Source organism: Hemitrygon akajei, chromosome 12 (genome assembly GCF_048418815.1).
Source record: "Hemitrygon akajei chromosome 12, sHemAka1.3, whole genome shotgun sequence".
Taxonomy (NCBI): domain Eukaryota; kingdom Metazoa; phylum Chordata; class Chondrichthyes; order Myliobatiformes; family Dasyatidae; genus Hemitrygon; species Hemitrygon akajei.
Window position 1 is genome coordinate 98,457,522 of NC_133135.1, and position 26,573 is coordinate 98,484,094.

General features: G+C 48.6%; 1 protein-coding gene across 1 annotated transcript in view; it reads right to left on the reverse strand.

The window, feature by feature from the left end:
• LOC140737314 (probable voltage-dependent R-type calcium channel subunit alpha-1E) overlaps window positions 1-26,573 on the reverse strand; it is a 619,860-nt gene that overhangs the window by 365,553 nt on the left and 227,734 nt on the right. The window contains 2 exon segments of the mRNA XM_073063744.1: window positions 426-616; window positions 20,188-20,340. Coding sequence (XP_072919845.1) covers window positions 426-616; window positions 20,188-20,340 — 344 coding nt within the window.

Here is a 26,573-nt window from a genome sequence, read left to right on the forward strand (position 1 = left end):
TGAATAAGTGTAGGATTATACAGAGATAAAGAGAATGGACTGATGACAATGGAACAACGTAACAACTTCTGACCATCACAAACAAAATGCTGGAGGAACTCAGCAGGCCAGGCAGCATCTATGAAAAAAAGTACAGTCGACGTTTCGGGCCGAAAACCTTCGGCAACCCTTCAGTCCTGCCAAAGGGTTTCAGCCTGAAACATCAACTGTACTTCTGTTCCCCATAGATGCTGCCTGGCCTGCTGAGTTCCTCCAGCATTTTGTGTGTTTTTCTCGGATTTCCAGCATCTGCAGGTTTTCTCTTGTTTGTGGTTTGATAACAACTTCTGACATTGCTCTAATATGAGCAGACGTGGGCCTGCTGGGCCAATTACCCTTATTCTGTGATATAATCCAACGGAACACTCCCACTTTATCCCACTTACATTGTAGAGAATGGTGGTCCATCCCTCCATGGTGATGCACTGGAAGACAGTCAGCAGTGCAAACAGGATGTTATCAAACTGAGTGATGCCGTCATTGGGTCCGATCCAGTATGAACAGAAAGTGCCATTTGGGCAGAGACGAGCTGGCTCCTGAGTGCCACAGGGAAACTGAAACTCCAGTTCTTCTGCTACTGTGAATGTAAATCAGAAAAACACATGAAACAGAACCAAAATAAACCTTCCACAATAATACATCATTAAACACTAGCAGAAGTAGCATTGTACCCTTACACGGGTGGTCATAACAGTATAGTGGAAAATATGACAGGTGTTTTACACAAGCAAAAATGAAATAACAACCATGCTGTTGTGTGGTTGCCTTTGCTTTGTCTGTCTCCATGTATCATTCACCTGCCACCTTCTCCCAACTTCACCCTACCCAACATTACCTGTCATCTTACACACCTCCTCAGTCCACCAAATACCTCAGACTCCTGCCTGGCCACACCCCTCTCCTCTCTATACCAGCCTTCTCCCTCTCGCTCATTCCTGATGCTGAGTTTTGATCCGAAACGTTTACAATTCCTTTGACCTCATAGATGCTGTTTGACCCTCTGAATTCCTCCAGCAATTTGTTTGTGGTCTCTTATGTTTAAAATCTGCTTTGGTGATGCTAATTGAGTGATACCTCAGACACAAGACAATCACTCAGAACCACAGTTGTGATGATACAAGAGTCTATTCAGTGCATCAGATTGTACCAACTCCTAATCTTCTATTCCCGCTGGTCCTATTCCCTAACTCTTTCCTTACAGCTCCAGAAATCACTCTTTGACAAGTGACCATCCAATTCCCCAGTGAAAGCCCCAAGTGGTAATGTCGCAATAACAACTGTTCCCTCAAAGTCAGCAAAACTAAAGAGCTGGTCATTAACTTCAGAGAGCATCACGAAGCACACAGCCCTGCCTGTATCAATAGTACTGAAGAGCAGATATCTGTGAGCTTTACATTCCTAGGTGTAATCATCACCAAAAACTTGTCCTGATCTAATTAGTTCCACACTATGGCTAAGAAGGCGCATGAGCACCTCTACTTCCTCAGAAGCCTAAGGAAATTCAACATGTGCCCATGGACCCTCACCAGCTTCTATAGATGCATCATGAAGAGCATCCTATCTTGATGCATCACAGTTTCATGTGGCAACTGCTGTTCCCAAGACTGCAAGTAACTGCAGAGTTGTGACACAGTTCAGCATATTACAGAAGCCAGTCTCCCTTCCATAGACTCCATCTACACTACTCACTGCCTTGGTAAAGAAGCCAATATAATAAAGGAACCCTTCCACACAGGTCATTCTGTCTTCTCTTCCCTCTCATTGAGAAGACACAAAAGCCTTACACCATGTACTACCAGGATCAAGAACAGCTTTTATCCCATTGTTATATAACTACTGAAATGTCGAGTACTTTCTGCCCGCTGATACTTTCAAAGTTCCAGTATACTGCTAGTGTCTTCCACAATGATGCAAAATATTTAAGCAGTTCATCGCCATTTCCTTGTCCCCAATTACTAACTCTCCAGGGTCATTTTCCAGCAGTTCAATATCTACTCTCGCTTCTCTTTTACTCTTCATATATTTGAAAAAACTTTTGGTTTTCCGATCCTCTAACTTCCCAGTACTATTTACCCTCTCTTTTTTTATTTTGCCTTCGACTTCACTTGTCAGTCATAGTTGCATCATCCTGCATTTAGAATGTTTGGGATATATCCATCCTCCATCTTCCAGATTGCTCCCAGAAACTCAGGGAGCAAACCTGCCCACAAGGATATTGGTCCTCCTGCATTTAGGTGTAACCATTCCTGATGTACAGGTCATACCTACCCCAAAAGAGATCCCAATGATCCAGAAATCTGAAACCCTGCCCCATGCACCACAAACATCTCAACCATGTTTCTCAGCCACACATTCGTCTGCCAAGTGCTCCTATTCTTATATCCACTGGCGTGTGGTACAGGCAGCAATCCAGAGGTTGCTTCCTTGGATGTCCTGCTTTTCAGCTTTCTACCTATCACCCTAAACTCTCTCTTCAGGACCTCCTCACCCTTCCTATGTATGAACCAGGACTTCTGGCTGCTCCCCCTCCCCCTTTAGAATGTTGTGGACCCAATCCAAGATGTCTTGGGAGGCAACGTACCATACGGGTCCCTCTGTAGTGCCCACAGAATCTCGTGCCCACTCCTCTAACTATGGAAACTCTATCACTACTACAGCCCTCTTCTCACCCCTTCCCTTCTGAGTACACTGTGAGACTCAATAGACCCAGTCGCTCCAGGTTCCCCCTGATAGGTCATCCCCCGTCAACAATCTCCAAAGTTGTATACTTATTATTGATGGGAGCAGCCAAAGGGGTACCCCGTACCGACTGCCCATTTCCCTTCCCTCTCTTGACAGTCAGCCATTTACCTGCCTCCTTCAACTTGGGGGCTGACTACCTCCCTGTAGCTTCTATCTATCCTCTCCCCAGTTTCCATATGAACCGAAGGTTATCAAGTTGCAACTCCAGTTCCTTAATATGTTCTCTAGGGAACTGCAACTTGGTGCACCTTGTGCAGATGTGGCTGTCCGGGAGGCTGGAGGTCTTCCAGAATTCCCACACCTCACACAAAGAACACAACACAACCCCGGGAACCACTTTCACTGCTCTAATTATGCATTAACAGACGAAGAATGAAGGAGAAAGAAGAGAAAGAAACCAACTACATAACTTGACCAAGCCTGTTCACGCTGAAGCCTAATCAGCCAAAGCCTCCTCACGCTAACACTGGTCCACTCAAACTATGGCCACTCTGCTTATTTTATTTACCCTTGCTAATGAATCACAACTGTGCTGCTGAGAAAATCTGAAATCCCGTGAAAGCTCCTTTTTCAAATCTCTCTCAGCAGCCTGCGTGAGGCCTCTGCTGAGTTGACTGCGACTGCAACTGCAAATACCATTTGAAGAATCAAGTAGCATTTGCTCACTTACTCACTGCCCAGTATGGATTTCACTCAGATCAGTTAGCTCCAGACTGGTCTTGGATCACCTGGACAATAGCAATAACTGTGCAAAAGTCTAAGGCACATGTAAACAAAAAACTTTAAAGCAAAGTTGCTTTCAAAAATAATGAAATGAAAATTCTAAATATCAAGAAATTACTATGAAGAGTAGTATACAGTAAAAAAAAATCAAATCAATGTTTGGTGTGACTGTGGCGACCCACTTTCTGCGCAGGCGAACCAGCTCACAAATAGCCAGCGCGCGGGGAGAGACTTTGGTAATGCACCTCTGACGTCATTTCTGCTAGGAGAGGGCGGGCGCTAGGGATTAAATGCCAGCGCCGCGAAGTTTGAATAAACTAGTCTCGAAACGACTTACCGACTGCGTATCGTTATTTCAGCGCTGTGTGTAACACATCGCTACATTGGTGACCCCGACGGTCCAAACGGGATTTGGACCAAAGATGACCGACTCTTCATCTGTTCACGCCGTTTTGCTAAAACTGCCGACTTTCTGGACGCTGCGACCACGCGTGTGGTTTAGCCAAGCAGAAGCCCAGTTCCAGATTCGGCAGATCTCTTCTGATTCCACGTGTTACTACCACGTGGTGATCACCCTTGACCAGGAGACGGCCGCCCAGGTTGCGGATTTCATACAGTCGCCCCCGGAAGAAGGCAAATATGAAGCATTCAAGGCGCTGCTCATTGAGACCTTTGGCCTCTCACGGCGTGAGCGGGTTGCCCGCCTGCTTCACCTGGACGGTTTGGGAGACAGACTGTCGTCAGCATTGATGAACGAGATGCTGGCCCTGGCCGACGGACACAAGCCTTGCCTCATGTTCGAGCAAGCGTTCCTAGAGCAGCTGCCCGAGGACATACATCTGCTGCTGGCCGATGCAGATTTCAGCGACACCCGGAAGGTGGCGGTTTGGGCAGACGTGCTGTGGAAAGCCAAGAGGGAGAGCGTGGTGTCCAAGGGTCAGATTACCAGGCCACGCGCCCAACAGTAGACCAGACCAGGCCCGGCAGGGGGGCGCACACAACACAGAAGCAGGAGTGAGGAGGACAGTGAACAGTGGTGTTTCTACCACCAGCGGTGGGCACAAAAGCCCGCCGTTGTCGCCCGCCCTGCAAGGGCCAGGGCCAGCTGCCGCTAATGACTATGGCGGCTGGCCACCAGGACAGCCTCTTGTACATTTGGGACAAACAGTCGGGATGCCGCTTCTTGGTCGACACCGGAGTGGAAATCAGCGTCTTGCCCCCGACAGGGTACGACACCCGCAACAGGAAGCCAGGACCCATCCTGAGGGCCGCAAACGGCAGCACGATACAGACCTATGGCACCCGCATAGTGCAGCTGCAGTTCGGTGCCAGCCAGTTCACGTGGGACTACATACTGGCCGCTGTGGCCCAACCACTCCTGGGGGTGGACTTCTTGCGAGCTCACAGCCTGCTGGCCAACTTGCAAGGGAAAAGACTGGTACATGCCGAGACTTTCCAGACGTTCTCCCTGGGTGAAGCCAAGTTGCCAGCCCCACACCTGGACTCCATCACACTGTCAGACAACGAATTCACCAGAATCCTGGCGGACATTCCATCGATTCTGGCACCGCAGTTCACAGCAGCCATGCCCAGACACAGGGTTCAGCACCACATCCCGACCCAGGGACCACCCCTCCACGCCCGCGCACGAAGGCTCCCCCCGGAAAAACTCTGCCTGGCGAAGGAGGAGTTCAAGAGGATGGAGGAATTGGGGATCGTACGGAGGTCCAACAGCCCATGGGCCTCCCCCCTGCACATGGTGCGCAAAGCAGCCGGGGGTTGGAGACCATGCGGCGGCTACCGCAGACTGAATGAGGCTACCACTCCAGACTGCTACCCCGTGCCACACATACAGGACTTTGCAGCAAACCTGCACGGGGCAAGAATCTTTTCCAAAGTAGATCTTGTCCGGGGATACCATCAAATCCCGGTGCACCCTTAAGACATCCCCAAAACAGCACTCATCACCCCGTTCGGCCTGTTCGAGTTTCTCCGAATGCCTTTCGGCCTGAAGAATGCCGCACAGACGTTCCAGTGGCTAATGGATGCAGTGGGACGCGACCTGGACTTTGCGTTCATCTATTTGGACGACATCCTTATAGCCAGCAGTAGTCGCCAGGAGCATCTGTCCCACCTCCGCCAGCTCTACTCCCGCCTGAGTGATTTCGGCCTCACGATCAACCCGGCCAAATGCCAGTTCGGTCTCGATACCAATGACTTCCTGGGCCACAGGATTACCAAAGACGGGGCAACACCTCTGCCCGCCAAGGTAGATGCAATCTGCCACTTTGCCCGGCCCAACATGGTCAAAGGCCTGCAGGAGTTCGTTGGTATGGTGAACTTCTACCACTGTTTCCTCCCCTCAGCAGCCCATATCATGCACCCTTTGTACACCCTGATGTCGGGTAAAGGCAAGGACATTACTTGGGACGAGGAGGCTGCGGCCGCTTTCGTTAAAGCCAAGGAAGCCTTGGCAGATGCCGCGATGCTGGTGCACCCCAGGACGGATGTTCTGACCGCCCTCATGGTGGACACATCCGACACAGCAGTCGGTGGGGTGCTGGAGCAGCTCATCGAGGGGCGCTGGCAACCCCTGGCGTTCTTCAGCAAGTACCTACGACCACCCGAACTCAAGTACAGTGCTTTCAACCGGAAGCTGTTGGCGGTATACCTGGCAATCCGGCATTTCAGGTACTTCTTGGAAGGCAGGCCGTTCACCGCGTTCACGGACCACAAACGGTTGACCTTCGCGTTCATGAAAGTGTCCGATCCCTGGTCAGCTCGCCAGCAGCGACATCTGTCCTACATCTCCGAGTACACGACAGACATCCAGCATGTCTCGGGAAAGGACAACATCGTGGCGGACGCACTCTCCAGACCAGCTGTCTGGGCCCTGTCCCTGTGGGTGGACTATGCAGCACTGGCGGAGGCACAGCAGGCAGACGACGAGATGCCCAGCTACAGGACCGCAGTCTCGGGTTTGCAGCTACAAGACTTTCTTGTAGGCCCAGGTGATAGGACCCCCTTGTGCGACATGGCTACCGGCCAACCTTGCCCCATCGTCCCGACAGCCTGGAGGCAGCGAGTTTTCGACTCCATACACGGTTTGGCGCACCCATCTATCAGGACAACTGTCCGGCTGGTCTCCAGTAAGTTCGCATGGCACGGACTTTGCAAGCAGGTCAGTGAATGGGCCAGAACGTGCGCGCAGCGCCAAACAGCCAAGGTGCAGCGGCACACTAAAGCCCCGCCACAGCAGTTTGAACTCACCCACCGGAGGTTTGACTACATTCATGTGGATATCGTGGGCCCCCTACCAGTGTCCCGAGGAGTGCGGTACCTCCTAACTATGGTAGACCGGTTCACAAAGTGGCCAGAGGCCGTCCCACTCACCGACACATCTGCCGATTCCTGCGCCCGAGCACTGATTGCAACCTGGGTAGCACGCTTCGGGGTACCGGCCCACATTACCTCCAACAGAGGCGCCCAGTTCACCTCCAGCCTGTGGTCGGCTGTGGCCAGTCTGTTGGGAACGCAGCTGCACCACACAACTGCCTACCACCCACAGTTCAACAGACTGGTGGAACGCTTCCACCGTCACTTGAAGTCGGCTCTCATGGCCCGCCTGAGAGGACCTAACTGGGTGGACGAGCTTCCCTGGGTCCTGCTTGGAATTCGTACAGCACCCAAAGAGGATCTGCACACCTCGTCGGCCGAGTTGGTGTACGGCGTGCCCCTGGCCGTCCCAGGAGAGTTCATACCAGCCCCAAGGGGGCAAGAGGAAGAACCTGCAGCTGTCCTGGACAGACTACGTGAAAGGCTTGGCAACCTGGCACCCGTACCGACTTCACAGCACGGACAGACCCCGACCCATGTACCCAAAGACCTGCAGAACTGTAAGTTTGTGTTTGTACAAAGGGGCGGACACCAGGCACCGCTACAGCGGCCATACGAGGGGCCGTACAAGGTGATCAACAACTACGGGTCCATGTACGTTCTGGACATTGGGGAGAAAGAGAAGGTTTTCACGGTGGACCGACTCAAACCAGCCCATGTGGACTTGGCGCAGCCGGTCGAGGTTCAGGCATCACGGCGCAGAGGCAGACCTCCCAAACAAAGGCTGATCCAGACTGTGGACATTGGGGGGTGTATCGCCAGATTTGGGGGGGGGGGGGTTATGTGGTGACCCACTTTCTGCGCAGGCTCACAAATAGCCAGCGCGTGGGGAGAGACTTTGGTATTGTACCTCTGATGTCATTTCCACCCGGAGAGGGCGGGCGCTAGGGATTAAATGCCAGCGCCGCGAAGTTTGAATAAACTAGTCTCGAAACGACTTACCGACTGTGTGTCGTTATTTCAGCGCTGTGTGTAGCACATCGCTACATGACCACCTTTTGCCTTTAAAACCACATTAATTCTTTTAGATACAATATTGTGCAGTTTTATAAGAAAATTGGCTGGTAGGTTGTTCCAAGCATCTTGGGGAACCTGCCACAGTTCTTCTGAAGACTTTGGCTCTCTCACTTTCTTTTGTCTCTCCCAAGTAATTCCAGACAGCCTCAATGATGAGGACTCTGTGGAAGCCAGACCATCTGAAATCATAAAAACCTAGGGTGCCTAAGACTTTTGCATAGTACTGTATGACATGTTCCTGTTTATAGATTACTGCTCAACATTCAACAAAATCATATCCTTAGTTCTAATCAACATGCTCCAAAACCTGGGCTTCTGTACCTCCCTCTTCAACTGGATCCTTGGCTTTCCCATCAGGAGACCACAGATCTCCTCGCTGACAATCAACATTGGTACACCTTAAGGATGCATGCTTAACCCACAGCTCTACTCTCTCTAAACCCACAACTGTGTGGCTAGGCACAGCTCAAATGCCATCTATAGATTTGCCAGTTACACTATTGTTGGCAGGATATCAGATGGCATCAAGGAAGCATACTGGAGTAAAACAGACCAGCTGGTTGAATAGTGTCATAAAAACAACCTTGCACTCAACATCAGTAAGACCAAGAAATTGATTGTGGACTTTAGGAAGGGGAAATCGAGTGGAAAGGGTGAGTAGTTTCAAGTTCCTGTGCATCAACATCTCTGAAGATCTATCCTGGGTCTAACATATTGATGCAATTACAACCTTATACAAAGGTTGTGGTTATTGGAGGTCAATCATCCCAGCACCAAGATATCACTTCCAGAGTTCCTCAGAGCAGTGTCTTGGGTCCAATCACCTTCAGCTGCTTCGTCATAAAGTTGCAAGTGTGAATGTATGCACGATCTACAATTCCATTTGCAACTTCTCAGCCTGTGATGTAGTCTTTGGCTTCTTGTAAGCAAAACCTGGGCAATATTCAGATGTGGACTAATAAGAAGCCACAAAAGGGCAAAGTAATGAGGATTTTTACCATACACCAAACTTGACATCCAATTGCATTACCACTGAACTTGAGCACCATGCAAATCCTGTGGCTACAGGAAAAGTTCCTTTCATAACCAATTTACTTCCTAACATTGTAATGCCCTTTCACCATTTACAAAGCACATGGGGCGCCATGGAACAATATTAGCTATCCTCCAATCCTCCGCTACCACATCAGTCACTAAGATGATTTAAATCTCTCTGCTAGAGTCCCTGCAAATGCCTCCCATAGGGTCAAGGGAACACCTTGTCAGGCATTGGGGATTTATCCACCCTAATCTGCCTCAACAGCAAAATCCTTCTCCTTTGTAATCTGTATAGGGCCCATGATCTTGCTATTACTCTGCCTCTTTCAATAGGTTTTGTGTTTGTCTACCAAGTAACTACAGAGGCAAAAAATCCATTTAAGAACGCCCCCCCCATCTCTTTTGGCTCCATGAGTAATTACCATTATGATATTCCAGAGGACCAATTTTGTCCCTTGCAATTCTTTTGCTCTTGACATATCTGTAGAATCCCTTAGAATTCCCCTTCACCTTGTCTGCTAGGGGAACCTCGTCTTCTTTTAGCACTCCTGATTTCTTTCTTAAGTGTTATTTTACATTTCTTACACTCCATAAGCACCTCATTTGTTCCTACCTGCCTATAACTGCTATGCACCTCCTTTTTTCTCTTAACCAGGGCTTCAATATCTCTCGAAAGCCAAGGTTTCCTAAACCTGATATCTTTACCTTTTATTCTGACAGGCACATAAAACCTTTATACTCAAAATTTCACTTTTGAAGGTCGCTCACTTACCAAGTGCATCTCCAGAAAGCAGTCTATCCCAATCCACACTTGTCAGGACCTTTCAGATACCATCAAAATTGGACTTTCTCCAATTTAGAATCTCAATCCATGGACCAGACCTATCTCTTTGCATATTTACTTTGAAGCTAATGGCATTATAATCACTACATGCAAAGTGTTCCCCTACATAAACTTCTGTCACCTGCCCTGTCTCATTCTCTAATAGCAGATCCAGTATTGCTCACTCATTGGGAGTTCTATGTACTGATTAAGGGAAATTTCCTGAATGCATTAGACAAACTCTATCCCATCTAGTCTGTTTACAGATTAGGATTCCCAGTGAATATGTGGAAAGTTGAAATCACCTACTATAACAACCTTACGTTTCTTGGATCAGTCTGCGATCTCTCTACATATTTGTTCCTCTAAATACCACGGACTGATGGGTGGTCTATATACAGCCTCATTAAAGTGGTCTGACCTTCCTTATTTCTTATTTCTAAAGCCTCACTAGATAAGTTCTCCAGTCTGTCCTGACAGAGCACTGCTCTGACATTTTCCCTATGTAAGACCACCTCTCTTCCTTTTAATCCCTCCTTCTCTCTTGTATCTAAAGAACAGAAACAGGAATACTGAGCTGCCAATCCTGCCCCTCCTGCAACCAAGTCTCACTAATGGCTACAATATCATAATTCAATGTGTTGATCCATGCCCTGAGCTCATCTGCCTTTCCTACAATACTACTTGCATTGAAATATACGCAGCTCAGAACATTAGTCGCACAATGCTCAATCTTTTGATAAGTCCTGATGAAGGATCTCAGCCCGAAACGTTGACTGCTCATTTCCATGGATGCTGCCTGACCTGCTGAGTTCCTCCAGCTTGTTTGTATGTGTTGCTTTGACCACAGCATTTGCAGTGTACTTTGTGTTTATCAATCTTTTGATTCCTGACTTTGTCTGAGGTGTTACCAACATCTGTCTCCACAATCTCTCCACTATCTGTTCTGGCACGCTGGTTCCCATCCCCTTGCAACTCTAGTTTACCCCCACCACCCCCGGTAAGCACTAGCAAACCTTCCAAATGGATGCCAACCCATTCCAAGGCTGTGCTCGCTGGTCCTAGACTCACCCATCATAGGAAACATCCTCCCTAAATCCACTCCATCCAGACATTTCAATATTCACAATATTCAATAGAGTTCAATGAAATCCCCCTTCATTCTTCTAAACTCCATTGAGTACAGGCCCAGAGCTATCAAATGCTCTTCATGTGTAAACACTTTCATTCCCGGAATCATTTTCAAGAAGTTTCTTTTGACCCTCTCCAATGCCAGCACATCTTTTCTTAGTCAAGGGGCTAAAACTGCTCACAATACCCCAAGTTCAGTCTATTCAATACCTAATGTACAGCACTGACCAAGCCTTAATCCCTCTTACACACTCATTGACCCACCCCTTGCATATCCACGTGCCTTTCTAAGTAACTCTTGAACATCCTTATGCAATCTACCTCTATCACCACGCCTGACAGTTCATCGGCTGATCAAAATCAATTTCTCAAGATTGCTTAATGTCATTCCAGGACACAAGTGGAAGGAGAACAAAATAATTGTTACTCGGGATCCAATGCAGCACTAAACACACAATAAGATGAAGAACACAAAAATGCAAAAACACAATAAATATAAATATGTAAGATAACTTATATACATAGATTGATTGTATGTCCATAAAGTGACTCTAGGCACATTAATATATATATAACCTCCTTCCTGATGGTAGTGGGAAAAACAGTCCATGAGCAGGGTAAGTGGGATCCTTCATGATGTTACTGGCTCTTTTTCAACAGTAAAAGAGCCAGTGTGTATGTCCTTGGTGGCAGGTAGGCTGGTGCTGGGGAAGTGTTAATAAGTTTTGACTACTCCCTGTAGAGCCTTCCTGTCTGCTGCCGTGTAGTTTACATACCATGCAGGATGCTCTCAACTGAACATCTGTAGAAGGATGTGAGTGTAGATGTGCATTATGCAGCTCTCTTCTGCTTCCTCAGATGACCTTCCTGATTGCATAGAATATGTTCTGGGACCATTTTGTGTAAGCTGTGCACTGGCAAGAGTTTGAACCTGCTCGCAGTTTCCACTGCTATCCCGTTGATTCAATGTTGACAGTGCTTTCAAAGCCCCACCAATCTCTGTAAAAAAAAACACTTGCACATCTCCTATCCTGTTTCCCCCACTCAACTTAAATGTACGTCCCTAGTCCTGCATATTTCAATATATACTGGCTGTTTACTCTATAATAAGCATAATTCTATAAATTTCTATCAGGACTCCCCTCAGCCTCTGCTGCTCTACAGAAAACAAGCCCACCTTGTCCTCAGGATCAGAATTAATATCACTGGCATATGCCATGAAATTTGTTGTTACATTCATTATACATATGTGATGACTGAGCACATCTACATGAAACACTGCCATAGGAAAGGAGCAACCATTAACAGAGATCCTCACCACCAAGGCCGCGCTCCTTTCTCACCGCTGCCATCAGATAGAAAGTACAAGTGCCTCAGGACTCACACCACCAGGTTCAAAACAGTTGCTACCCCTCAAAGTACACTCCCTTTCAAAGCATGCGTAAAAGGTGTTTAGCTGACCTGAGAGTTTAACATCGCTGCCATTCATGCTGTTATGTTTTGATTTGTCTTACCTCTTTTCATAGCACATGGTCTCTAATCCAGGTAGCATCCTAGTAAAGTTCCTCAGGTCTGCCACAAGTAATGTCTTCCTCCCTCCACCCCAGTGGCCCTGTAATTCTCATTCTCCCTGTCTGGTAGTGCTGACACTGCGCTTATCAGGTACACATACTAGGTGAGTATGCAGCATAGACACTTCTGTTTGTATCTACACACTCCAGGACAGTGGCAATCTTTGACACATCCTGTTTGTTGCTTGCAGTTTCAGAGATGAGACCCGACCGACGTGTGAGGTGCCTGAAAAAGGCACCTGTTTGTGGTGGGGACGGCACATGCTAGTGGAAGAGTTCATTCTGGGGGATGTCAAGGAGTGCTGACTGCTGGAAAATGGCTAGTTATTGATTGGTTTTGTTGCGCAATGTCATTGCGATCTTATTGTGATGAATGCATTTGTGGACTTTTGTGATTGTGAAGAAGGATGTGAAATCCTGAGTTTTGGTGTCTGTGTAATTGTTTAGACTCAGGATAACCACTCCCCCGCTTTCCAAAGAATGGACAATCCCTTTTCTCCTGGAACAAGGAGATTTAAAGACTCATTTTGGTGTGGGGGGTGGGTTTGGACTGATATCCTCAATGACCTACAGTCATAAAGGTCTGATGGTATTGTGGTGAACTACATATACCTGTCTGGACACGCCCCCTGCTGACTGCTCCTGTGGCTCCTCCCACAGACCCCTGCTGACTGCTCCTGTGGCTCCTCCCACAGACCCCGGTATAAAGGCGATTGAGGCCTGAGCCCGGCCCTCAGTCTCAAGGATGTAGTATGGTGGTCAACTACTGCTTGTTCTTTCTTCCAGTCAATAAAAGCCGATATCTCGACTTCACGTCTCAGAGAGAGTTATTGATGGTGCATCAATTTTATTGACTGGAAGTTTTAAAACATGGAAAGCGTTTTATGTCCGGAAAGATTGGATTTGGACCCCCAAGCCCCTGAAGCAGCTCTTGCCTTTGAACTCTGGCTTGCATGCTTCCAATCATACTTGGAGGAGGTTAGTGCAACTGAACCCGCTGTTATGCACCGAATTCTCCTCTCGAGGGTCACCCCGAAAGTTTACTCACTTATCAGGGGCCTGCCGACCTACGAAGGGGCACTGGACGCCCTCAAAAGACAGTACCTGCGGCCGGTGAACACCGTCTACGCAAGACATCGCTTAGCTACGTGGCGGCAGCGGCCTGGAGAATCGAGCGCTGAGTTTCTCCGAGCCCTACAGACACTCGTGCGGACTTGCGACTGCAAAACCCTCACAGCGGAACAGCACGCGGAGCTCCTCGTACGAGACGCCTTTGTTACAGGAATCAGGTCAGTGTATGTGTGCCAGCGGCTGCTGGAAAATGCCGATCTTACCTTATGCTCGGCGATCGAGACAGCCGACACACTGGAGGCTGCTCTGCACAATGCTGATGCTGTCCAGCCGCACGATTCCCCACCGGTTCCGTGGACACCTCCGACCCTGCCGCCGCCGGTTCCCGCGAGCGAATTCGCCAACGCCGCGCGGTTCCACAAACTCCCCGAACCCAACCAGAGCTGCTGCCAGTCGCAAGCCCACACAGTGTTACTTCTGCGGACTCGAAAAGTACCCCTGAAAACGCTGCCCGGCCCGAGAAGCGACCTGCTCCAGCTGCAGGAAGAAGGGCCATTTCGCCAAGGTCTGTAAGTCTAAACCACAAGCGGGGTCGGGCAGCGCTGCGCGTGAGGCATGGGGGCCGCCATCTTGCATGCCCAGATGGGGGTGGCCATCTTTGTTGGCACCAACATGCCCCGCCCCCTACCCACTGGTGCTTACCGGGCACCAAGACGGCAGTTCAACTCTGGCCATCGTAACCCTTGACCAAAGCGCCCCACACCAGCTTGCAAGGTCAATGATGGACATCCTGGTGGAGGGGCACAGGACTAGCTGCCTATTTGACACGGGCAGCACTGAGAGTTTTATTGACCCGGACACAGTGCAACGCTGTGGACTCCTGACATGGCCGGTAAGCCAGAGGGTCACCTTGGCTTCTGGGTTGTATTCAACAGACATCCAGGTGGGTTGTGTAGCGACATTGGTGGTGCAGGGCACAGAATATCGGAACTTTGCGCTACTGGTCATGCCTCAACTGTGCGCGCCTGTGCTATTGGGGCTGGACTTCCAGAGCCACCTCGAAAGTGTGACTATGGCATATGACGGGCCCCTCCCACCACTCACTGTCAGGAATCCTCAGTTTTGTGGGACTTTGTCATATACCCCGCTACTGACCACACACACACACCGACCCTCACATCCCACCCAGCACCATGCCAACAGCTGCGCTACTGACACCACTTGCAGCCTCTCCACCCTCAAGATCCCTCCCCCACCGCTGTTCGCCAACCTGACCCCCCACTGTAAACCTGTGGCAACTAAAAGCAGGAGGTACAGTGCGGGGGACAAGGCCTTCATTCAGTCAGAGGTGCAGCGGCTGCTCAGGGAGGGGATCATTGAGCCAAGCACAAGCCCTTGGAGGGCCCAGGTGGTAGTTGTTCAGACCGGGCAGAAAAATAGGATGGTCGTGGACTATAGCCAGACCATCAATAGGTTCACATAGCTTGATGCGTACCCCCTACTCCGCATCGCGGATATGGTCAACCAGATAGCTCAGTACAAGGTGTACTCGACAATAGATCTGAAATCCGCTTATCACCAGCTCCCCATCCGCCCAGAGGACCGCCCCTACACCGCCTTCGAGGCGGGCGGCAGGCTCTATCACTTCCTGCGTGTCCCATTCGGTGTCACAAATGGTGTCTCGGTCTTCCAGAGGGAAATGGACCGGATGGTGGACCAGTGCCAACTGAAGGCCACATTTCCCTATCTGGATAACATCACCATCTGTGGTCACGACTGGCCGGATCACAATGCCAACCTCCAACGATTTTTCCAAGTGGCCAAAGCCCTGAACCTTACTTATAATAGGGAGAAGTGTGTGTTCGGAACCACCCGACTCGCTATACTTGGGTATGTCGTGGAAAATGGGGTCATTGGCCCTGATCCCGACCGTATGCGCCCCCTGTTAGAACTCCCTCTTCCCACCACTCTCAAGGCCTTCAGACAGTGCCTGGGCTTCTTTTCCTATTACGCCCAATGGGTCCCCCATTACGCAGACAAGGCCTGCCCCCGGTCAAGTCTACCACTTTTCCCCTCTCTGCCGAGGCCTGCGCAGCCTTCAGCTGCATTAAAGGGGACATTGCCAAAGCAACGATGCATGCGGTGGATGAGACCATTCCCTTCCAAGTAGAAAGTGATGCCTCCGATTTCGCGCTTGCTGCTACCCTCAATCAGGCAGGCAGGCCAGTAGCATTCTTTTCTCGTACCCTTCAAGGCTCTGAAATTCGGCACTCCGCGGTGGAGAAAGAAGCCCAGGCCATAGTGGAAGCTATTAGGCATTGGAGGCACTATCTCGCCGGCAAAAGGTTCACCTTGCTGACTGACCAGCGCTCAATTGCATTCATGTTCAGCAACCAACAGCGGGGCAATATCAAAAATGATAAAATTTTGCGGTGGAGAATAGAACTCTCCACCTACAACTATGATATCCTGTACTGGCCTGGAAGGCTCAATGAGCCCCCTGATGCCCTATCCCGGGGAGCGTGTGCCAGCGCACAGCTCGACCAGCTATATGCCCTCCATGCACATCTTTGCCATCCGGGGGTCACCCGATTTTACCATTTTGTGAAAGCCCGGAACCTGCCGTACTCCCTTGAGGACATCAGGACGATGACCAGGGACTGCCAAGTCTGCGCTGAGTGCAAACCGCACTTCTACCATCTTGAAAAGGCGCAACTTATCAAGGCCACCCGCCCCTTTGAGCGACTGAGTGTTGACTTTAAGGGCCCCCTTCCCTCCACCGACCGCAATGTCTACTTTCTCAATATTATCAACGAGTACTCGCAGTTCCCCTTTGCCATCCCCTGCCCCGACACCACTACCACGTCCGTCATAAAAGCCCTGCGCCAGCTCTTCACTCTGTTCGGATATCCCTGCTATATCCACAGTGATAGAGGGTCCTCCTTTATGAGTGACGAGCTGCGCCAGTACCTGCTGGCTAGGGGCATTGCTACTAGTCAGACCACGAGTTATAATCCCCGGGGAAATGGACAGGTGGAGAGGGAGAATGCCACAGTGTGGAAGGCCACACTTTTAGCCCTTAAGTCAAAAGGGTTGCCGGTCTCTCGATGGCAGGAGGTCCTCCCTGAGGCACTCCATTCTATCCACTCCCTGTTATGTACGTCCACCAATGCCACCCCTCACGAGCGCCTATTCTCTTTTCCCAGGAAGTCTGCCACTGGGACCACCCTACCAGCTTGGCTGACGTCCCCAGGGCCAGTGCTGCTCCGGAAACATGTGAGGAGCAATAAATACTCTCCGCTGGTTGAGAGGGTTCACCTTCTACATGCGAACCCCCAGTATGCTTACGTGGTCTTACCTGATGGGCAGGAGGACACGGTCTCCGTCCGCGACCTGGCGCCCGCAGGAGCAGCAGACCACTACCCCGAACACTCCACGGTAACTATGAACCCTGTACCCGAGGTGACACCGTGCGCACCGAGCCCTACACAGACTCCTCACGACATTCCTATACCGGGCGTCTCGTACGCGCATATAACAGGCGCCTCGCACACATATGAGGGATTACTGATGCCTAGTGGGCTGACACCTCCAGTTAGGCCAGAACCAGCACAACCACCGTCTCTGGTGCAATCACCACCGGCACCTGTGCAATCACAGCCGGTGCTACGTAGATCGCAGCGACAGATTCGACCACCTGATAGACTTAACCTGTAAATATACTTGTAAGAAACTTCGCCCCATGGGGACTCTCTTTTAAAACAAAGGCAGGGTGAATGTGGTGAACTACATATACCTGTCTGGACACGCCCCCTGCTGACTGCTCCTGTGGCTCCTCCCACAGACCCCGGTATAAAGGCGATTGAGGCCTGAGCCCAGCCCTCAGTCTCCAGGATGTAGTATGGTGGTCAACTACTGCTTGTTCTTTCTTCCAGTCAATAAAAGCCGATATCGTGCCTTCACGTCTCAGAGAGTTATTGATGGTGCATCAGGTATATAATCTCCATTTTCACTTTTGTCATTTTTGCTTTTTTTTGCACTGTAAATATTTCTGCACTTTTTCTAAAACCTTTCCATCTCTGGCATACCATAAGTATCTTTGCACTGAATGTGCTATTGTTGCCTGCTGTAAGATTTTTAAAGTCCCCACCTTCATAAGGGCACGTGACCTTCACCAAAACCCAATGGTGTAACTCTCTCCATCCTCTCCAAAGCCTCCACATCTTTCCTTTAATGTGTTGACCAGAATTGAATGAAATGTGGCCCATCCAGTTTTATAAAGCAGTGAATAACTTCCTGGCTTTTGAAACTATTGCCTACATTAATGAAGACAAGCCGTATGCCTGCTTTACCATCTTATCAATAGCTTTTGGGATCCCTCTATTCATCAGCACTGTTAAGGGTCTGCCATTAAATGTGAACCTGCCATTAATTGTGTACTACCCTTTCATGTTTTACCTCCCAAAGTGCAACATCTCACCCCCTTCCACACCTAGAAATGAATTATATCCTACGGTATTCTTCAGTAATTTATGCAGTCCACAACATCGCCAATTGAGTGGGCTTCATCATTGCTACTCTGACAGCAACTGCTAAATCTGAGACCTCTGCTGCTACAAAACACAAGGGCAAAAGGCATTGGGGAACACCACTTCTAGTAGGTTTGTATCCAAGCCACATACCATCCTGACTTGGAAACATCATTGGTCCTTCCCTACTGGGTCTAAATCCTGAAACATCCTTGCTAATAGCATCACTGGCAGTGGTTCACGTGCATGGCTCACTTCCACTGCCTTCAATTATGAATGGAAATAAATCTGGCCTTACTAGTGACTACTATATTCCTTCTGTCCTGACTCACTGGACAAGGCTCAACCTTGTGGGGAATTGAACCTCACAGATTAAAAAAGTTGCAGGATCAACAATTCAGGGTCTAGCAGATAGTGTAAAGGAGGCCACCTTCAGCCTAACCTGAAAGGTTGACTATCTGTCTACCAGATATTGCTTGACCTGCTCCTGCAGTTTGTTTTCTGCTCCGAACTCCAGCAGCTGCAGTCAATGAGTGTTGAGGAGAAAACTCTCCTGACCAATGAGTGTTGAGGGAAAACTCTCGAACAGTTGAAGTCATAACTCATGCAAAGGAAGATAGTTCTGGTTGTTGGTGGTCAACAGTCTAGCTCCAGGACATCACAGCAGCAGCACCTGAGAGTGAGGGACTCAAAGATCAGGAAATGGCTCATCTCCTCACTTAATCTACAAGGCATGAGTCAGGAGTACAACAGAATACAGTCCAGTTATCTACAGGAGTGTAATAGCAGAAACACTCAAGGAGCTTTGAGTGAGGATCATGCAGCCTACTTGACTTACATATCTGGCACCAACATATTCATTCGGTCCACCACCGGTGTAGAGGTTTACAGTGTGTACCAGCTCCTAAAAGCACTGCAGTTACTCCAGGCTCCTCCAACACCACCTCCCAAACTGTAGTGGTTCAAGAACAGCAATTTGAGAAAGGCTATAAATGCTAGCCTGTCCCATATCACACATTCATGTGTCCATCTAAAGCCTCTTAAATACCTCTGTCGTATCTGCTACCATCACCACCCAGGCAGCACGTTCCAGGCACTCACCCTCTCCATGCAAAAAAAGATTGCCCTGTGTATCTCCTTTGAACATTCCCACTTTCAACTTGAAAGCATGCCCTCTACTATGAGACATTTTGACCCTGGGAGAAAGATACTAACTGTCTATCAGTTCCTCTCATAGTTTTATAAACTTCTATCAGGCCACTCCCCCACCCCCCAACTTCCAATGCTCCAGAGGACAGACTCCACAGAAAGGAATACTGGTTTGAGAGAGAAAACAAAGACAACATAATAGTGAGAAAATAAAACAAAATAAACAAATTTATCTGAATCCGAAGGAATAAAACTTCAGACTTGATACATCATTCACAAATGGCAGCTCAATAAAAGGAAAGAATATTGTAGCAAAATAATGGGTCAATCATGTGCAATGTTAAAACCCAAAGTGAAGCAGAATACCCTGCTGCTCTTCTAAAGCTAAATGTGAATAGTGGAAATCTGTCAGCAATGTATAAAAATGTATCCTTTGGCAATGGTTCTGACCAAGATGTGAATTAGCACTGACATTCACCGTGTCAAGAGCATTACTTCATCCTGCAAATCAGAAAGCCTCTCCTGAAGATACTGCAGAGCTCAGTGTTGTCAACAGTTCAGCCTTACACATGCCTGATAGATTTTGACCACTTGGTCACTCTGTATATCTGGCCACAGGGTAAGCATGGACCCTGCCAAATAATGAGTTCTGCCTATCCAATTACAATCACCACAGAATCCCACTTGTTTATGTACTCACTCACCTACACAGTTTCTATCCCTGCCTCTGAACCACACCCGGTTCCTTCATGACCTATTTCAGGTCCACATTTGGCAAGAAGACCCATTCCACAGGATAGGCTACATGTTCCTTCACTGTTTGGCCATGGACTCTCATGAATTGGGATTGGCCAAACATTCCTTCATAATGGAAGCAGACTACAGCACTCTTGAATGCCGACTGGTCAAAGAATCTGCCAGACTAATGCAGCACAAGATATTTCCTAATGACACTTACCGGCGCCATCTGTGTAGCAGGTATGGTGCAGTTTACCATAGTAGAACTCGAGGCCAATGATGGCAAACATGAGGATGGCAAAGAAGAGGAGCAGGCCAATCTGCAGCAGAGGTACCATTGCTTTCATGATGGACTTCAACACAATCTGCAAACCTACAGAGCAGGAAAACAACAAAAAGAGTCAGATCTTACTGATCCCAGCTGTCCTCCCTCATGGTCTCAGGAAGAACATCAGCTCCTAACTTTCTCTTTCTCTGACTGCCACTACCCATCAACAGCTTATCAGCATGTCAAGTTCGGTCCAACCCTATCAGAGATATTCCCTTTTTCATATTTCTATAGAGTCAGTCTTGCTGCCCATCATGTTGATTCTGAGTACTCTTCAGGACTACTTCTATTTAGCAGCTTTCTTTGCCTCGGTGATTCAAGTGTTCATTGAGATCTTTCTTAACTCTTGTGGAAGCATCTGGCTCCACCACATTCTCAGGCCAGGGTATTCCCAAATCCCATTATCTGTGTGAAAAAGTACTTCCTCAAAACCTCTGTACTTACCATAAAACTACATTCACCTGTTCAGACACACCAGCTACACAGGGAAAGATTTCCCCCTATCAACAACATCCCCGTAATTTTGTATCATGTCTATCACGTCTTCCTGTACCCTCCATTCCAGACAACAACCTGGTGAATCTTCTCAGCACCCTCTGTAGTTACATTTTCATATTTACCTATACTCTAGCAAACAGAACTATATATACTACTGTGGCCAAACAAATATTTAATACAATTCCAACCAAATGTCCCTGTTCTTATCCTTTGGTGACCAAGCTAAAGAAGGCTAGTATCCTATGTGCTTTTGTTTCCACCTTATCAGGGTTAGATATCATTGTCCATTGCTCTGCCCGTCTGACCAACAGGTCATTATCACCCTATAACCCATGAATTCATCACCAACCTGCACTCACGTTCAAATTGTTAATATATACAATAAACATTAAGGAATCCAGCACCATTCCCTGTGCTACACCAAATTTCAAAGTAAATTTATTATTGAAGTACATATATGTCACCACATACAACCCCAAGATTTGCTTTCTTGCGGGCATACATGCTAAATCCAAGAAAAACTGTAGAATCAATGAAAGATTAAATGCAACAGGATGGGCAAACAACCCCTGTGCAAAGGATAACCATCTGCGCAAATACAAAACAAAACACATAAATAAGCATCAAAAATCAAGAACATGAGATGAAGAGTCCTTGAAAGTAAATCCACAGGTTGTGGGAACATTTCAATGGTGGGGTAAGTGAAGTTATCCCCTCTGGTTCAAGAGCCTGATGGTTGGGATATAATAACTGTTCTGAATCTGGTGGTTGGGTCCTGAGGCTCCACCTTCCTGATGGCAGCAGCAAGAAGAGAGATGGTGACGTGTTTGATAGCAGTGGCTTCTATGGAGCCAACCAAAGGTGATATTGTCCTTTTCAAATGTACTTTCTCACTATCACAACACCCTGCTGGAGATTAAGATATTAAAGTACTGCAAATCAGTGAGATGTTCGATGGCAGAGGAGCTGCTGCCTGCGTCAGAGAGGCATCAGAGGAGTCGGTGCATGAAGGCGGTGTGCAGTCTAACAGTGAGTAATCATCTTAGTCACTTTCCTTGTAATCGCAAGACCCTGTTGGACATAGTCAATGTGGAATGCTGCAAGTCTGATTACTGATTTATTGGTGGACACGAGGGAAGCTGTGTGGCCTTGGTCATAGGGACAACTAGGCCTCAAGCCGTGGTGTCGTCCATTTACGGCTGCCCAGGAGAGAGGTGTTGGAGATGGTGTGCTCCACCAGAGGCGGTGTGGTGCTGTGTCTAAGCTGAAGTTAGTGCTGCTCCCTCCCGCACCTCCCCCCCCACTATGTTCACTCAGCTGAAGACAAACTGGTTGACCAGATTTCTACAACATTCATGGACAGGGTCCATACCATAATGGACTATACAGTATTTTTGTGTGATTGTATTTTACTGATAGCTTATATGTGTGTGCTGTCTTATATATGGTATATCTGCCTTGTGCTGTGTGTAGCTGTCAGTACTGTCTTTTGCACCTTGGCCCTGGAGTAATGCTGTTTTGTTTGGCTATATTCATGTATGGTTGAATGAACATTGAACCTGAACTTGAACTCAAACTTGGCCTGGGTGGTGGGAGACCCTTAAGATGGATGTTGCTTTTCTGCAATAGCACACTGTGCTCCATGGTGGAGAAAGCTTCACCCATAATGGACTGGTCTGTATCCACTACTTTTTGTAGGATTTTCTGTTCAAGGGCATTGGTATTTCTATACAAGGCCATGATACAACCAATATATTCTCCACCATGCATCTACAGAAATTTGTCAAAGTTTTAGATGTTGTTGAATCTTTGCAAACTTCTAAGGAAGCTGCCATACTTTCCTTATAATGGGCTCAGGATAGATCCTCTGAAGTGATAACATCGAGGAATTTGAAGCTGTTGACTCTCTCCACATCTGATCCTCCGATGAGGACTGGAACATGGACCTCCAGTTTCTTCCTCCTGAAGTCAGCTCCTTGACATCTACTTGGTCTTACTGATATTGAGTGAGATGTTGTTGTGGCACTACTCAGCCAGATTTTCAATCTCCCTCCTATATGCTGATTTGTCCACCACCTTTAACTTGGCCAACAACAGTGGTGTCATCAGCAAACTTAAATATGGCATAGAAGAGTGCTTAGCCTCACAGTCATAAGTTCAAACCAAGTAGAGCAGGGGGCTAAGAACATAGCCTTGTGGTGCATCTGTGCAGATGGAGATTGTGGAGGGCTTGTTGTTGCCAATTTGAACTGACTGGGGTCAAGGAAATCAAGGATCTGACTGCTCATGGAGGTTTCAAGGTCTTGAAACTTACTGATTAGTTTTGAGGGGATGATAGTATTGAATGCCAAACTGTACTTGGTAAAGAGCCTCCTAATGTATGCACCTTTGCTGTCCAGATGTTCCAGGGTTGAGTGAAGAGCTGATGAGATGGCATCTGCTGTAGGAAAACTGGAGTGAATTCAAGTTGCATCTCAGGCAGGAGTTCATATTGTGGCAAGCATTCAGTCCATGATGACAGAGAAGAACAGATTGTTTATCTCAACAGCCATTTTTATTGCGACAAGCACAATAACAGTCAGAGCGCAATAGCTCAGTGAGAACTAACTCAGTCGTATACTGATGGGGGAGGTGACTATTACACACCCAGGTTACATTTCAGGGTGGCACACAAACACACAAGTGAGCAAGGTATAAGCAGAGCTAAAAGAAATGAACTTTAGACTCTCATCATAATTCTACTGAACACGCACACCACAAAAGCCTTTTAAAACAAGAACAATAATTAGTGCTGGCCGCAAGGAATACAGGGGCGATCCGTTGACTGTGCCCCCCCCCCCCCCCCCCAGAGCGGCACAATGCCACTCACCTGAGAGGTCAGTCGTACCAGCAACCACAGAGTCCGCAACAAAGACCTTAAGTCCTGGTGATGGTCGACTCTACCATCTGGGGCACTTGGAAGTGGTTGTTGCCCCCCCCCCCCAGGGGAGGCACTGTATGATGAAGCAAGAGGCAGGGTATCCAGAGTGTCACCCCTCTTCCCTTAACTTGGTGGCCAAGGGCCGATACGGAGGCAGCTGGTCCTGCTGCAGCACAACTGCCTAGTGCTTCTCAGGCAGCCGCACCCGGTATACTATATCGGAGTACCTCTCCCGGTCCTTTCCAATGGCTTCCAAGTTTGGGAGATAGTCCTTTCTTCCAGGTGGAGCAGTAGACCCGTACTCGGTTCTCCACAGTAAAGTCCTGTCCCCTGCTGTGGTCATCATAAGCTGATTTTTGACGGCAGCTGGCTGCACTTTGGTTCTGCCAAGCTGCAACATGAACAACCCGCAGGTAATCCAAGCCGGCCTCCCCAGGAATCGCTGGCTGGGGAGGGGAACAAACACCCGATCCGCCAGCGTGCGCAGTTCCCACCCAAACACAAGTACCGTCAGCGTACACCTGGTGATTTCCTGAACTGGTATCCGGTATGGCCACAAAGCAGTGATTCCAATCGCACTGGTGCTGGCTGACGAGGATGGCCAGGGTCAATTAAATCATCCCACCAGCCCATCACTTTGCAGGTGAAGGGGGTGGTCCACATTTTGGTGACTCCCAGCTGCCTTCGCTGAACACCTGCGCCTCAAAGTTGCACCCCTGCTAGCTTTGGAGTTCCTCAGGGATGCCGAAGTGGCATGAGAATTCCTCTTCAAGCCTCTCAGCAGTGGTGGTGGCACTCTGGTCCGGGACCACGTATGCCTCTGGCCACTTTGTGAAGTTATCTATGGCCACAAAACACAGTGGTTTGATATAGCACTGCACCGATACCCCCATGGCTGACCTCTGGGTCAACAAGGAAAAGGTGTGCTGGACTGGGATATGCCAGCACTGGGTGAACACAGTTCGGAGCTGGTCGGAGGCCGCAGCGCAGGTGTCAGTCCAGGTGAAGGGCCTCCCCTTTTGGTGAGCTGGTGCAGGGAACTGGCGACCGCGGTGAAGTCCTTAATAAACAGGCGAAGCTCAAAGCATTGCCAGGGTGGGCCATTCCTTGACCTCTGCCACCTTCTCAGGGTTGATTGCCACTCCTTCTGCACTCACCATATGCCCCAGGAACTTCGTCTGGTGGTGCAGCAGACAGCATTTTGTAGGGTTGAGGCAGAGTTTCGTCTGTCGGATGGCAGAAAAGACCTCTTCCAGGTTCCGCAGAGCATCATCAGAAATGGCAGTGACACGGCGACTCCGCAGAATGTAAGCCAGCACCCTCTCCGTCGATCTCTTGAATGTGGCTGGGGCACTACACAGCCCAAACAGCATTTACCCGAAAGTGCCACAGCCCTTGACCAATGTGAAGGTAGTCTTGGGTCGGACCTCCCGCGCCAGAAGCCACTGTGGAGATCGAGAGAGCTGAATCAGGTCGAACACACGATACAGTCCAGAGCATCTCAATTTGGGGCAGCGGACAGGAATCCTTCTGCGTCCTGGCACTGAAATAGTGGTAGTCTATGCGGAACCACCACGATCTATCTCTCTTCCTAACCAACACTGCCTGGGGCTGCCCATGTGTTGTCGGGGAGCTCGATGACGCCAGCTGCTCCCAGCTCTGATCCACTGCTCCGCTGCCTGGTGTTTGCCGAGGGCCAGGTGATAGGGCCCTGGTGTTGGACCAGCCAAGATAGGGTGTTGCCCCCCGGAACATCCACATGGCTCCCCAGTGAGACATCAGGTCCAGCCCAATGATGCTGGAGTCTCAGATGTCAGCTAGCCAACCTCGTGCCCTGTTGTGTTTTTCCCCACTGTGATATGCAGCCACCTCTTCCCTCTCATTGCCACACAGTCCATTTAACTAATTATGTGACTTCTAAAACCAATTGGCTGCACCAGTGATGATTTGGTGTGTCATATTAAAGGGGTGAATACTTATGCAATCAATTATTTTGTGTTTATATTTATAATTAATTTAGATCACTTTGTAGAGATGTTTTCACTTTGACACAAAAGTCTTTTTCTGTTGATCAGCGTCAAAAAAGCCAAATTAAATCCACTGTGATTCAAAGTTGTAAAATGATAAAGCAAAAACTTCCGAGGAAGTGAATACTTTTTATAGGCACTGTAACTAAAGCCTGCTTGAAGCAGGAGTGTACCTCAGACTACCAAAATTGGAGGTTCAAGTTATCACAGCCAGTTGATCAGCACAGGTAGTTAGTGATGAGCCAGGTACCCCATATGGGCCGAATGCTTTCCGTGGGTTCACCCACCTGAAGTATGCTCTCACATCGGCCTGAGACTGAAATCGCGGCGTCATCAGGGGCTGTGGGAGCTTGTGAAGTTTTGTTTTCCAGTCAAAGCGAGCATAGAAGGTATTGAGCTCATCTGAGAGCGAAAGCCTTGTAGTCACCTATGTTGCTTAGTTTCACTTTGTAGGAGGTGATATCATTCAGAGATTCAAGTTTGGTCCCGAACCGCAGGTGAGATGGCTTTCCAGAGATCATACCTGGACCTCTTGTATCTTACTTGGATGCCAGACCTGAATGCAACTGATCTGGTCCTCACCAGGTTGTGGATCTCATGGTTCATCCAGGGCTTCTCATTGGGGAAGACCCTGAATAATTTTGTGGGGACACACTTGTCCACAACTTCTTCTATAAAGTTAATGACAACTGCAGTGTATTCATTCAGATCATCTCATGAGTCCTTGAATATGGTCCAGTCCATTTGCTTGAAGTAATCCCATAGGTGCTTCTCTGCTCCCATGCCTCCTCTTTGTTGTCCTTATCTCTGGAGACTTGCCCTTTAGCCCCTGC